The sequence below is a fragment of the Chanodichthys erythropterus genome, chromosome 10, assembly GCF_024489055.1.
Source record: "Chanodichthys erythropterus isolate Z2021 chromosome 10, ASM2448905v1, whole genome shotgun sequence".
In the NCBI taxonomy this organism is placed as follows: domain Eukaryota; kingdom Metazoa; phylum Chordata; class Actinopteri; order Cypriniformes; family Xenocyprididae; genus Chanodichthys; species Chanodichthys erythropterus.
Genome location: NC_090230.1, coordinates 39,020,051 through 39,032,549, shown reverse-complemented (window position 1 = coordinate 39,032,549; position 12,499 = coordinate 39,020,051). Strand labels below are relative to the sequence as shown.

Below are 12,499 nucleotides of genomic sequence, written 5' to 3'. Positions count from 1 at the left end.
GTTTTACCGTTTTCAAATCCATTCAGCCGATCTCCGGTTCTGGCGGTACCACTTTTAGCATAGCTTAGCATAGTTCATTGAATCTGATTAGACCGTTAGCATCGCGCTTAAAAATGACCAAAGAGTTTTGATATTTTTCCTATTCAAAACTTGACACGTCTGTAGTTAAATCGTGTACTAAGACCGACGGAAAATAAAAAGTTGCGATTTTCTAGGCTGATATGGCAAGGAACTATACTCTCATACAGGCGTAATAATCAAGGAACTTTGCTGCCGTTCCATGGCTGCAGCAGTGCAATGATATTACGCAGCGCCCATGAGCCCCTGCTTGCACAGGGAACGTGCCTTGCAACCATGGAGACGTTTGTGAGAGACGCTGCGTAATATCATTGCGCCTGCTGCAGCCATGGAACGGCAGCAAAGTTCCTTGATTATTACGCCGGAAAGAGAGTATAGTTACTAGCCATATCAGCCTAGAAAATCGCAACTTTTCATTTTCTGTCGGTCTTAGTACACGATTTAACTACAGAAGAGTCAAGTTTTAAATAGGAAAAATATCAAAACTCTTTGGTCATTTTTAAGCGCGATGCTAACGGTCTAATCATATTCAATGAACTATGCTAAGCTATGCTAAAAGTGGTACCGCCAGAACTGGAGATCGGCTGAATGGATTCGAAAATGGTAAAACTCAACTGTTTAACTCTAGGGGAGCTGGAAAATGAGCCTTTTTCAAAAAAAGTGGAGTGTTCCTTTAAGCTGCTAAATGTTACCAGCTAAACCTTTATCTCAGCCTCAGCTGCCTACAAACTGCCTGTAGTCCATTCATTAACTTGTTTGTTGTAGTTCACACAAAAAAATGGCAAGAGCTGACTGAATCATCTGTCTCTATAGTACTTATGAATCTGTACCCTAACTGACACTCTTTAGTCTTATCTTTCAGAAATCAAGTTCACAGCCAGGAAAACGGATCAACATCTTTTATTTACAATAAAACAGATGCAAAACTCTTTCTTGCATATATATATTGCTCTTATATATCATTTTGCTTTTACTGCATTAGCCACTGCAAAGACAAAAAGTCTCTTGTTTGCATTTATTTTCATAATAAAAGTCTTATTTAATGCATAGAAAAACGGGAGGACACACACACTTCACATGCACACACCACACATACTCACAGACACAACTTCAGAAATTTTTAGACTCCCATCAATAATCAGTTTTGGCAGAGCTAAATTATATAGTGCTAAATTATTATATTAACTTAAATGTCATTTAAGGCCCAAACATGATGCACCCCAAGTGAAAATAAACTCATCATGAACACGTTTAAGATGAAAATGCTGCCATTAATAAAACCAGTGCTAAATTAACTTACTCTGGTTAACAGAAGCTCATAAGCTCGTAAAGAAACAAAGGAGAGAAAGATAAACACCCTATTTCATTAACTGCAAACTACAGCTAAAGCTCTGCTAAACAGTTCACTCAAGCAAATTCAAGGCAAAATATGTCATGAAGCAGTCACTCTTACACCCCCCACATTTTGTCTGACACACCCAGTTCAGGTCTCTACTAATGAGCTGATGACCTGAATCGGGTGTATTTTATTAGGGAGACATACAAAATGTGCAGTGTTGTGGGTGCCAGGACCAGGGTTGAGAACCACTGTTCTGACCATACAAAATAAACACACATTAAATAAAGATTCTCATTCCTTTCCACAATATATTACTTCATTTTCTTTGAGTGGTTGTTGATAGAGATCTAAATAAATACATGTGCCACACAGCTGCGAAAAAATACTGTAAAACACATAGTATATGGACACCAGCGGTGATGAACTGGCCAAAGTGAGTTACTACTACTAGGGTAGATGAGAGGTAAACAGGCATTTTTCAGTGCATGTGAGCAGCAGATCAAATCTATGCGGCGCTTTCGGATGGTTGGCTGTCACCATTGCTGTCTTTAAGGACAGTTCTTCCAGTTTGTGTAGTGTCTTTCTCTGGTTCAGTGTTGTCTTCATCGTGTTGCACTGAGTGCGGTCTGTAGAGAGGGGGGCTGGAGGAAAAAAAGACAAAAGATTTTTTAGAAACAGGAAATAAGCAGAAGATAAAGAGGTTACAGCCACACACTCAGTGCAGACCTGTTCCTTGCGAGAGGTCAGATGTGCTCAAAACCATGCACAGATCGATAGCAGGACAAAGGTCATGAGTGAATGTCCCTGACTGGTCATAAACGCATCTACAGTAGTTCCCAAAATGTCACTCTGTTTGTGATAATGTCCTGCTGAATTATCAGTTTAAACTCTTGGAGTATCTCTAAATCTTTGTGTACTTTAGTTGTGGCTTGCTACATTTTCCTGGAACATCTTTTGTTGGTTCTGGAAAAAAAATCCAAACCAACATAAAGTCCTAACCATATCCCTTTACTTATCCTTTCCTATTAACTACCCAACATATCCCTAACCATTACCCCTAAAACATTTTTTGCCTTTATTATGACAGGACAAGAAGTTGACAGGAAGTGTAGTTGGAGAAAGAGAGAGGGGGGACGGGATCGGGAAAGGTCCGCAAGCCGGGACTTGAACTTGGGACACCTAAAGCGCAACTGTGCTATATGTCGGCACGTGCTGCCCACGAGGCTATTGGCTACCCCTAAAATTAAAATGTTGATAAGGATATGGTTCATAAGGTTCTGCAAGCTCCAAAATCATCCCTAAGCCAAACCTACTGCAAAGTTCTGATTGATAGAATGTTGTTCCAGAACCAACGAGGAACATGTCCTACTTGGTGAAATCAAGGTAAGCATTCGAGTGTTAGTACTCTACTGTATGGGCACACTTTGAATCAGGCTGTGACATTGTTATAACCTGAAAACCATGCTTAAGCTTCAATGTCAGGGCATGCTTTTCCATCCAGTGGCACAAAGGAGGTCATTAGATTTCATTTCTTGACTGAGGTTATTAAAATCTGAACACTGTTTAGAGTTTAACACACAGCAGAACACATCATGCGTTTGGAGAGACACTTCTTGAGATCATCAATCCTTAGTCTGTCCCATCCAAAGTCACCTGATAATGATCCTTATTCACTGTCAGGCTTGTAAATATACTTCATTACAAGGCTGTCCACCTTCTTCTTCTGTTTCTTAATTTCTTTTTTGCTGGGGGGCCGTTCTTCATCACTTTCCAGACCCCCATCGGAGGTTTTCTTACCCGGGGTCCTCTTCACGCTGTTCGAGCTGCGATACGAAACGGTTGATGCAGAGCTTGAAGATGATGATTCAGACTCAGATTCTGATTTTGACGATCCAGATTCTTTCTTCCTTGAGCTTCTGGATCCTTTCTTATCTTTCTGTCTGGAACGCCGCCGATTGTGACCCTCATTGGAGGAGCTGTCGGACTCAGAGCGCCTGCTCTTCTTCTTGTTCTTTTTCTTGCTGCTCTTGGAGCTGAAGGAACTTAACGAGCTTCCAGAACGTCCAGAATCTACAGCAGAACCTGAAGCGGAGCGTCTCAAACTGGACCCTCTGTGGCCCAGACCTTCATCGTCCTTGTCTTGCAGCAAACTCTTGATGCTCTTCCGGTCTTCTTCCTCTCCTGCACCACCACCTTTCTCCTCTTCATCTTCATCTGAGTCTTCTAAGCTACGGCGTTTGAATTTGATTGGCTTGAAGCTCAGGACTTCATTGATGGCTTTTTCTAGCTCGGGGTCCAGGTAGTTGCGGTGGCTCACAGGTTTAACATCAGAGGCATCCAGTGGGTTCTCAGAGGAGCGTAGTTGGGCAGGAGTAGACAGACTACGGCCCACTGAGCGTGGACTGTATGCAGCCACACTCACAGAATCAACATCATCATCTTCATCAACATCATCATTATTCAAACGAACTCCGAACTCACTAAGTCGGGTGCTGTGGGCCAGGGAGAGTCGAGAGCCGACGCTGGTGCACCCAGGACTCCGACTTCTAGATCGTTGCCTATGATTGGTACTCGTTGACCCATAATCACTGCGGCTGTCATCTATCCAAGAAGTGCTACGTCTTAAGCTTAAGCTGCTCACACCAGACCGAGCATCATCATCTTGGTCTATCCCGCGGCGGGTGGAAGCTCGACTGGGAGCCACTGAGGACACCGTGGACTCCTTGTCAAATTCTGGACTGCTCTTGGTCCAGCGACGGTCTAGGCCTTTCCTGGCCCTGCTGGCAGCCTCTGAGTAAGCCTGGGAGATCACTGAACCCCGGTCATCCAGGTCATCACCAGTCTGAGGCCTGTCGGCGGATTTGCTTTTAGCTTTGCGTAACGACAACCGGTCAGGCATATCCGGTTGCTCCCGAAGTGCGCTGAAGAGGGAATTCTCATCCCCTGCACCTCCGTTCCAATCCTTTTGATGGGAGCGTTTCCTGTAGCTGAGCGAGCTCATCACAGACACTGGACGGCTCTCGTCTGAGTCTTTCCTTACTTCCTCCTTCCCCTCTTTTCCCTCTTTCCCTTCTTTTATATCTTTCACATCAGCATTAGCGGCATTGGGGTGTCTGAGACGGACAGAAAACACATTAAAAGCGGCAGAATTGCAGATGATCAATGAATGAAACAGGATGATACCCGTGACAGAGATAAACATGAATTCAAAGAACGAAAGAGATTTGAGAGGTAATTTAGGAGCATATTTTACACCAACCCCAGGAATAAACTTAAAAGGATTAAACTCCTAATGGCAGTTATGTAACAGCTCCATACTAATACTACTGAGGAAAAGAACAGTAACAGCAGTTCCTGGTGAGACAGTCATGAATTCAACACCATCAAATGCTGTCTTGAGCTTATTAGTACTTCTCACAGATGGAGAGGACATATGCAAGTCTTGGCTTGTTCTCTGGTAAACCACATAAGTAGTGTCCCCATTGTTCTTATCCTGTAAATTTAGCTACAAAAGCCGTCTATACTCTTTGAACGATTGTTCAATCAGCTCTACACAGAAAACTTTGAGGCCGGGATCATTCTGGTCATAAAAGAATAGGGGCAGTCGTGGTGATTAGAGAGTCAGACTCGTAACCCGAAGGTTGTGGGTTCAAGTCTCAATACCAGCAGGAAATCACTGTGATGCCCTTGAGCATGGCACCTAACCTTTCAAGTTATGAAAATAAGTTATAATATTTATATCATAAAACAGGTCTTAAAGGCCACACGAATGGTTTGACAAATGGTTCTTTTCTGTGTTGACAGTTCCTGTATTTTGTATAACTTGACAGGGGTTCACTAGCACTCTTTTTAGCACTCTAAAATTCACAAAACTTGGGGTAGTTGTGGCCTAATGGTTAGAGAGTGAGACTGGTAATCCGAAGGTTGCGGGTTCGATTCTGGCAGGAAATGATTGAGGTGCCCTTGAGAAAGGCACCTAACCCCCAATCGCTCCCTGGGCACCACAGCAAAATGGCTGCCCACTGCTCCAGATGTGTGTGTCCACGGTTTGCAGTGTGTGTGTGTGTGTGTGTGTGTGTGTGTGTGTGTGTGTGTGTGTGTGTGTGTGTGTGTGTTCACTCTCAGCCCCTAATGCGTGTGCACTAACTTGGATGGGTTACTTGGCCTTCACATGTCACTTTCACTTTTTTAAAACTAATTTAAAGCTTTTAAATGATCAACTCATAAAAATATTAACTTGTACTTTCAAAGTAAAAACATACATTAAATGTAAACAAACTCTTCATGTAGTCACTAGTTCCCCAACATCATTAAATGTGGTTTAATTTCTCCAACTCTGAGGCCTCATAAAATGATCACAAACATTGAAATGAAACTCTAAACTAAAGGGGTTCCATACTGACCTTGTGGTCTTCTGTGTACCCTCATCAGAGAGTGTCTTAGTGGATCCTTTGCTTTTGGAGAGCAATGACTTCACCCCATCCACACGGTCCTCCACCTCAGAGTCCATATCGGATTCGTCTCCACTGCCAACAAGAAAAGCTCAATCAGATATAGCAGCTGACATAAAGGTCATTCCGGCTGGTCAAGACAAGAAGGTTATGATACTTCAGTTAGTTGTTAGTGCCACAACAAGTGGTTTCAATAAAATAAATCTGGGAGAAGAGGATTTCAATCCATCCCACAATAACTGCCTCCATTTTGGAAGATGGGAGAGACAGAGAAACCATTCACATCGTGCTTTGAATTCAGATCTCTTACTGCATTCTCTCTGTGGAGATCTGTGAACGCAGTGTTGCATGTCATATCACTACCATGAGTCTTTGCAGTTAATATCAGGCTCTACTTTTAAGAATATACACAAAAGCTTATACAAGCATAAATTGCACAAACTCACAATCAGGGATGCCATGAGTGCAGTTGATTTAGGCTGCAGCTGTTTGTGGAGAATTTCAACTTACTGTCACAGACAATTTAAAGCTTAAGCACACACACAGCTCACATTCTGATGCTAATCGACTGTGACAATCTGCTTCTATTGGTTGCATATCGCAGTTCCACCCAATTACAGCAAATCAACCAAATGCAGTGGATTCCCTCCTTCCAGAATCCAAGCAGTTACACTTGCACAGCAACACGCATAAACACACCACAATGTGCTAAACACAGTTAAGTAGAAAGATGCACTAGGAATTCATAGAGCACCTGGGAAACTTTATGCTGAATCATAATTCTCTCTGGAAGTGGAAACTTAATGCATTCATTCAGATTTTCAAAAACACACAGAATGAAAACTCAACGGGTTCAGTGGGATTCATTTAACAATAGCTTCTTTGTGTTTTTCAGTATATATAGAAGTCTAATGTACAGGATTCCAACATCTTTTGACAAATTACCAATTTCCTTGACATTTTAATGCCAGATATCCCAATTGGATAATTATTTTTTAAAATATTTTATAAAGATACTACTCACAAAGAGCATTTTCTAGCTGATTAAATATTTCATATCTGAGCCCAAGCGGAATGAAATAATTTCCCTTTTTTTCAATTTCTAGAAATTCTAAATACCATTTAAGAATGAAAGATGGCTGGTGTTATGGGTCAAATCAGATTAGCAATAATGATAGTGTTAAACATGTACAGCACATGCTCATGAAGACAGGAAAATGTTGCTGTATTATCAAATGACTTACTGGACTAATGACTCAATTTCGGCTGAAAATAATTCTTGCTATGTAAGACTTCATACGAATAACAGATTAATACAACAACATTTTCACATGCTCTTAAAATGAATATAAATACAAACTCAAACCAACAACAGATGAGAAACATTTTAGACCATTTAGTATCCTCACGTTTTGTTCTTTCTTTTCTGATACTTTGTCACCATGTCTTGTAAACTGCCCAAAAAAAAAAAAGTTTAAAAAAGAGGAGAAAAGGGAAAATGAAAAGGAGAAAAGGGAAAATGAGTAAATAGTCAATCAAAAAATTGGAGACAGGAAACGAATAAAAGAATAAAAAGAAAAGCAAAAGAACGGAAAAAGTGCATGTCAACGTGCAGTGGTCATCCAGATCAGCTTCAGAGAAATGTTGCCAAGGGAACAGCGATACTGACAGGAGAATAATCCTCATACCTATTGATGATGTCGTCATCATCATCCGTCTCCATTTCATCTTCCATAGCAGCCTGCAGGTCACCAATCCGCTTAAAGGCCAACTTCAGATCGGCTTGTAAGCTCTGATTGGCTGCTTCCAGACTTTCAATATCCATTTCCTGTTAAAGGTCCAACCAATCAAAGTTATGAAAAATTACCACGGTTTTATAGAAACCATTTTATAGTTTCATAAAAGGCAGCATTGTGGCAGATTCTCTTAATGATAGTCACTATAGTGATACTAAGGCATTCTCCATCCAGCAGGGACGCTCTGAAACTTACCAGCTCGTGTTTTTTGCGGCTGGCTTCTGTTTCTTTCTTAGACAGTTCGGTCATCTCCTCCTTTATGTCCCGGATCTGCCGCTGCATGCGCTTGTTCTGGTCCTTCTCCCGGTTTTCGCTGACAACACGCTGGTCTCGTTCCTCAGTCATCTTCTCCAGGTTCTCCTTCAGCCGTGTTACTAGAGACTAGAGGACGAATATAAGCCAACGATAAGAGCTCATAAAAAGAAATGTACTGTAAATTAATTGATTGCGTTGTTAATTTGCATGTGCAGTGGACATTGTTTTAGCACCCAATTCACTAAAAGAATTATGCATGGAATAATTTGTTGTGCTCTGTTATGAGTGAAACCTAAAACTATACTGAAATTAAATAAAAACATTAAAACACTAAAAGGAAATTTACAACTAAAATGCAGAAACTATAGCCCTGGTTCAGTGTCTTGCTATGAATGAAGTGAATTTGTCAAACCGTACACATGACTCACCTCCAGACGTTTGGTCTGGGTCCTCTCATATTCTAGTTTGGTCTCCAGTTCACGGATTTTGGCTTCCTGGCGGCTGACCAGCGATTTCTCCACCATAGACTGTTCCTGAAATTCAAGCTGTGACTGCAGGGAGTGAAGCTGCCGAAAAGAATAAAAACACACATTGAGGTCACATTTAAGACCACATGCGACTGACCCACCACAGGTCTCTCACTGCATCGAGCCCCTAATCATCTATAAATCCACTATATACTAAAGGAAATGGTAAATAAGGGAATACGGGTCAATTTCAGGTGGAACAACTGTATTTGAAGAAGAGAGCATCTGTGTATTTGGGGAATTTTTTTGATACCTTGTCCTGGATCTCTTGTTTTTCCTTCATGGCCTCCTCCACCTGGGTCTGCAGGTCACTGATCTGTGCCAGATCTCTAGTAGACTAAAACAAATGTAAAACAAAGGGTTGATTTTAACTCTTAATCTGTGATATAGTTTCTTAAATGTTTTATAGGCCAATATGTTGAAATATCTACGTCTCTTACGTTCTTCAAGGCTGCATTTATTTGATCAAAAATACTGTAAAACAGTAATATTGTGAATTATTACTACATTTTAAAATAACAAATTTCTATATTTATTGTAATTTATTCCTGTGATGGCAAAGCTGAATTTTCAGCATCATTGCTCCAGTCTTCAGTCACATGATTCTTCAGATATCATTCTAATATGCTGATCTGAAGCTCAAGAAACATTTCTGATTAATATCAAATTTGATAATAGATTTTTTTTTCAGGATTCTTTGATGATAGAAAGTTCAAAAGAACAGCATTGATTTGAAAAATATAAATATTTTTGTAGCATTACAAATGTCTTTACTGTCACTTTTGATCAACTTAATGCACCCCTGCTGAATAAAAGTATTACATATACATATACAGTGGGTACGGAAAGTATTCAGACCCGTTAAATTTTTCACACTTTTTTATTTTGCAGCCATTTGCTAAAATCATTTAAGTTCATTTTTTTCCCTCATTGATGTACACACAGCACCCCATATTGACAGAAAAACACAGAATTGTTGACATTTTTGCAGATTTATTAAAAAAGAAAAAGCTGAAATATCACATGGTCCTAAGTATTCAGACCCTTTGCTGTGACACTCATATATTTAACTCAGGTGCTGTCCATTTCTTCTGATCATCCTTGAGATGGTTCTACACCTTCATTTGAGTCCAGCTGTGTTTGATTATACTGATTGGACTTGATTAGGAAAGCCACACACCTGTCTATATAAGACCTTACAGCTCACAGTGCATGTCAGAGCAAATGAGAATCATGAGGTCAAAGGAACTGCCTGAAGAGCTCAGAGACAGAATTGTGGCAAGGCACAGATCTGGCCAAGATTACAAAAAAATGTCTGCTGCACTTAAGGTTCCTAAGAGTACAGTGGCCTCCATAATCCTTAAATGGAAGACGTTTGGGACGACCAGAACCCTTCCTAGAGCTGGCCGTCCGGCCAAACTGAGCTATCGGGGGAGAAGAGCCTTGGTGAGAGAGGTAAAGAAGAACCCAAAGGTCGCTGTGGCTGAGCTCCAGAGATGCAGTCAGGAGATGGGAGAAAGTTGTAGAAAGTCAACCATCACTGCAGCCCTCCACCAGTCGGGGCTTTATGGCAGAGTGGCCCGACGGAAGCCTCTCCTCAGTGCAAGACACATGAAAGCCTGCATGGAGTTTGCCAAGATGGTGAGAAATAAAATTCTCTAGTCTGATGAGACCAAGATAGAACTTTTTGGCCTGCTTATCACCTGTCCAATACAGTCCCAACAGTGAAGCATGGTGGTGGCAGCATCATGCTGTGGGGGGGGGGTTTCAGCTGCAGGGACAGGACGACTGGTTGCAATCGAGGGAAAGATGAATGCGGCCAAGTACAGGGATATCCTGGACGAAAACCTTCTCCAGAGTGCTCAGGACCTCAGACTGGGCCGAAGGTTTACCTTCCAACAAGACAATGGCCCTAAGCACACAGCTAAAATAACGAAGGAGTGGCTTCACAACAACTCCGTGACTGTTCTTGAATGGCCCAGCCAGAGCCCTGACTTAAACCCAATTGAGCATCTCTGGAGAGACCTAAAAATGGCTGTCCACCAACATTTACTATCCAACCTGACAGAACTGGAGATGATCTGCAAGGAGGAATGGCAGAGGATCCCAAAATCCAGGTGTGAAAAACGTGTTGCATCTTTCCCAAAAAGACTCATGGCTGTATTAGATCAAAAGGGGGCTTCTACTAAATAATGAGCAAAGGGTCTGAATACCTAGGACTATGTGATATTTGTTTTTCTTTTTTAATAAATCTGCAAAAATGTCAACAATTCTGTGTTTTTCTGTCAATATGGGGTGCTGTGTGTACATTAATGAGGAAAAAATGAACTTAAATGATTTTAGCAAATGGCTGCAATATAACAAAGAGTGAAAAATTTATGGGGGTCTGAATACTTTCCGTACCCACTGTACATATGTAATACAGGATGTGAGGTCACCTGAGCCACTGCTGCTTTGTGTTTCTTCATGAGTTCGTTCATGTCCTCCTGATCCTCCTCAAAGCGAGACTGCAGGTCATTCTTCTCTCTCTGCAAACGACTTATCTGCTCCTCCAACTGAGGTAGACAGAACAGACAGGGGTGGATAAGTACCTTTAATAGTTTGATTCACAGTTTTGAGGATGAGAAAACACAACCTGTCAATGTTGGAACTTGTCTGAATTGACAGCTTCCACCATGTGACAGATAAATAAACACCGCACAAAATACAGGAGAGTCTGATTGGACACACAGCTTTTGACATCAACAACAAATTATGTTTTTTCAGCCCTTTTAAAAATTACCAAACCTTATTTAGCTATATCTAACAGACCCTTTCAGAGCAAAACAATCTTTTTGACCAAAAAAAAAAACATTACTTTTAATAACAGAATGCTTGCCGAAATACAGCCACAGCAGCACTGTGACGTTTTAACAACTATGCTTCTGCCATTTTAGAGTAAGAATGAGAGTGGGACTAAAACACTGTCATTACACACACAGTAATTGCATATTTCTGGTTAAGACAGTGACGAGGAAATTATACCCTTAAACTTTCCTATTTGACATCATCTGCTCTTCCTCCTGAAAAATAAATCAAATGTACACCCCAAGCCCCAACTGAACCATTTAATTCCGATTAACATGTTTTGGGGTTCTTGAAAGAGCCTGTAGCATGATTAGGTAGGAAGTGAGTGCGCTCAAATGCAGAAAGATTCAGAAAGAGTAATCAGAGAAGAGTAAAGCAGCACTGATTTTCATTTCATCTCCACCATTAATTCTGTCCTCAGCGAGGTGAAATGTGAAGTGACAAAATCACATCCAATCAGAACATATTTGATGTTTAAAATTCCATGTTGAGCAGGATTTGGACCAATAAGATTTTACTGTGGGCGGGGCCAGATAGAAAGACTGCAGGAATAAAAACCAAGCAACTGTAGAATTGTCTTGTCACAGTCACAGTCTGTTAGGACAGATTAACATTAACAACACTATCACGTTGTGCTTGATTAGGACACCATAATTCTTTATCAGAGGTTTAAAGTTTATTCCACTCGAATACATTTTTTCTAAATGTTTTTTCCATCAGCCTGAGCAGGAAAATGGCTACATGCTCTTTATTTGTCTCTACCCAGCAGTTTGAATGAATCATGACACAGTTATTCTGCTCTATTCAATTCAAAAGATGACATATTGCTCAAAACAAACATATTGCCTGACAAAAGCTCCAACAGATCTGCTGGACAAAATTTTAGTTTTCTAATGTAGGAAAATGGCACAATATCTCCCCTATAAATTTCTAAAAGAATCGGTGATGAATTTGTGGTTTATAATGACTAACCAATCAATTTCATGCAGTTAAAGGGGCTATATGTAAGAATTGTCTGTCATGATCACAAGTTGGAGTGCCCTAGTTTGCCACTAGAGGGCACTCCAACCCGGGCTATTGCCTCACCACTTTTGAACTTCATTTCCCATAACCCACTTCCCGGACTCATTATCATTTCATTGCACCCAGCTGTCTTGAGTTATGTTATTAGTGTCTGTCTATTTATACTGAGTTTGTTTCTGCTTT

The 12,499-nt window shown here is 40.9% G+C and overlaps 1 protein-coding gene across 8 annotated transcripts in view; it reads right to left on the bottom strand.

Moving 5' to 3' along the window:
* Positions 1-968: 968 nt before the first annotated feature.
* The window catches only part of myo18aa (myosin XVIIIAa), a 56,062-nt gene continuing 44,531 nt past the window's right edge, over positions 969-12,499 (bottom strand). For 5 of the 8 annotated variants that reach the window (XM_067397666.1, XM_067397667.1, XM_067397670.1 and 2 more), the window contains 9 exons: positions 10,885-11,001; positions 8,700-8,783; positions 8,348-8,485; positions 7,860-8,045; positions 7,557-7,696; positions 7,278-7,322; positions 5,821-5,943; positions 3,071-4,530; positions 1,924-2,058 (listed from right to left, as the gene is read on the bottom strand). In XM_067397666.1, coding sequence (XP_067253767.1) covers positions 3,084-4,530; positions 5,821-5,943; positions 7,278-7,322; positions 7,557-7,696; positions 7,860-8,045; positions 8,348-8,485; positions 8,700-8,783; positions 10,885-11,001 — 2,280 coding nt within the window. In that variant the 3' untranslated portion in view covers positions 1,924-2,058; positions 3,071-3,083. Of the gene's footprint in view, positions 2,059-3,070; positions 4,531-5,820; positions 5,944-7,277; positions 7,323-7,556; positions 7,697-7,859; positions 8,046-8,347; positions 8,486-8,699; positions 8,784-10,884; positions 11,002-12,499 lie in introns of all 8 variants that reach the window. The other 3 variants (XM_067397672.1, XM_067397668.1, XM_067397673.1) reach the window with 3 other exon arrangements.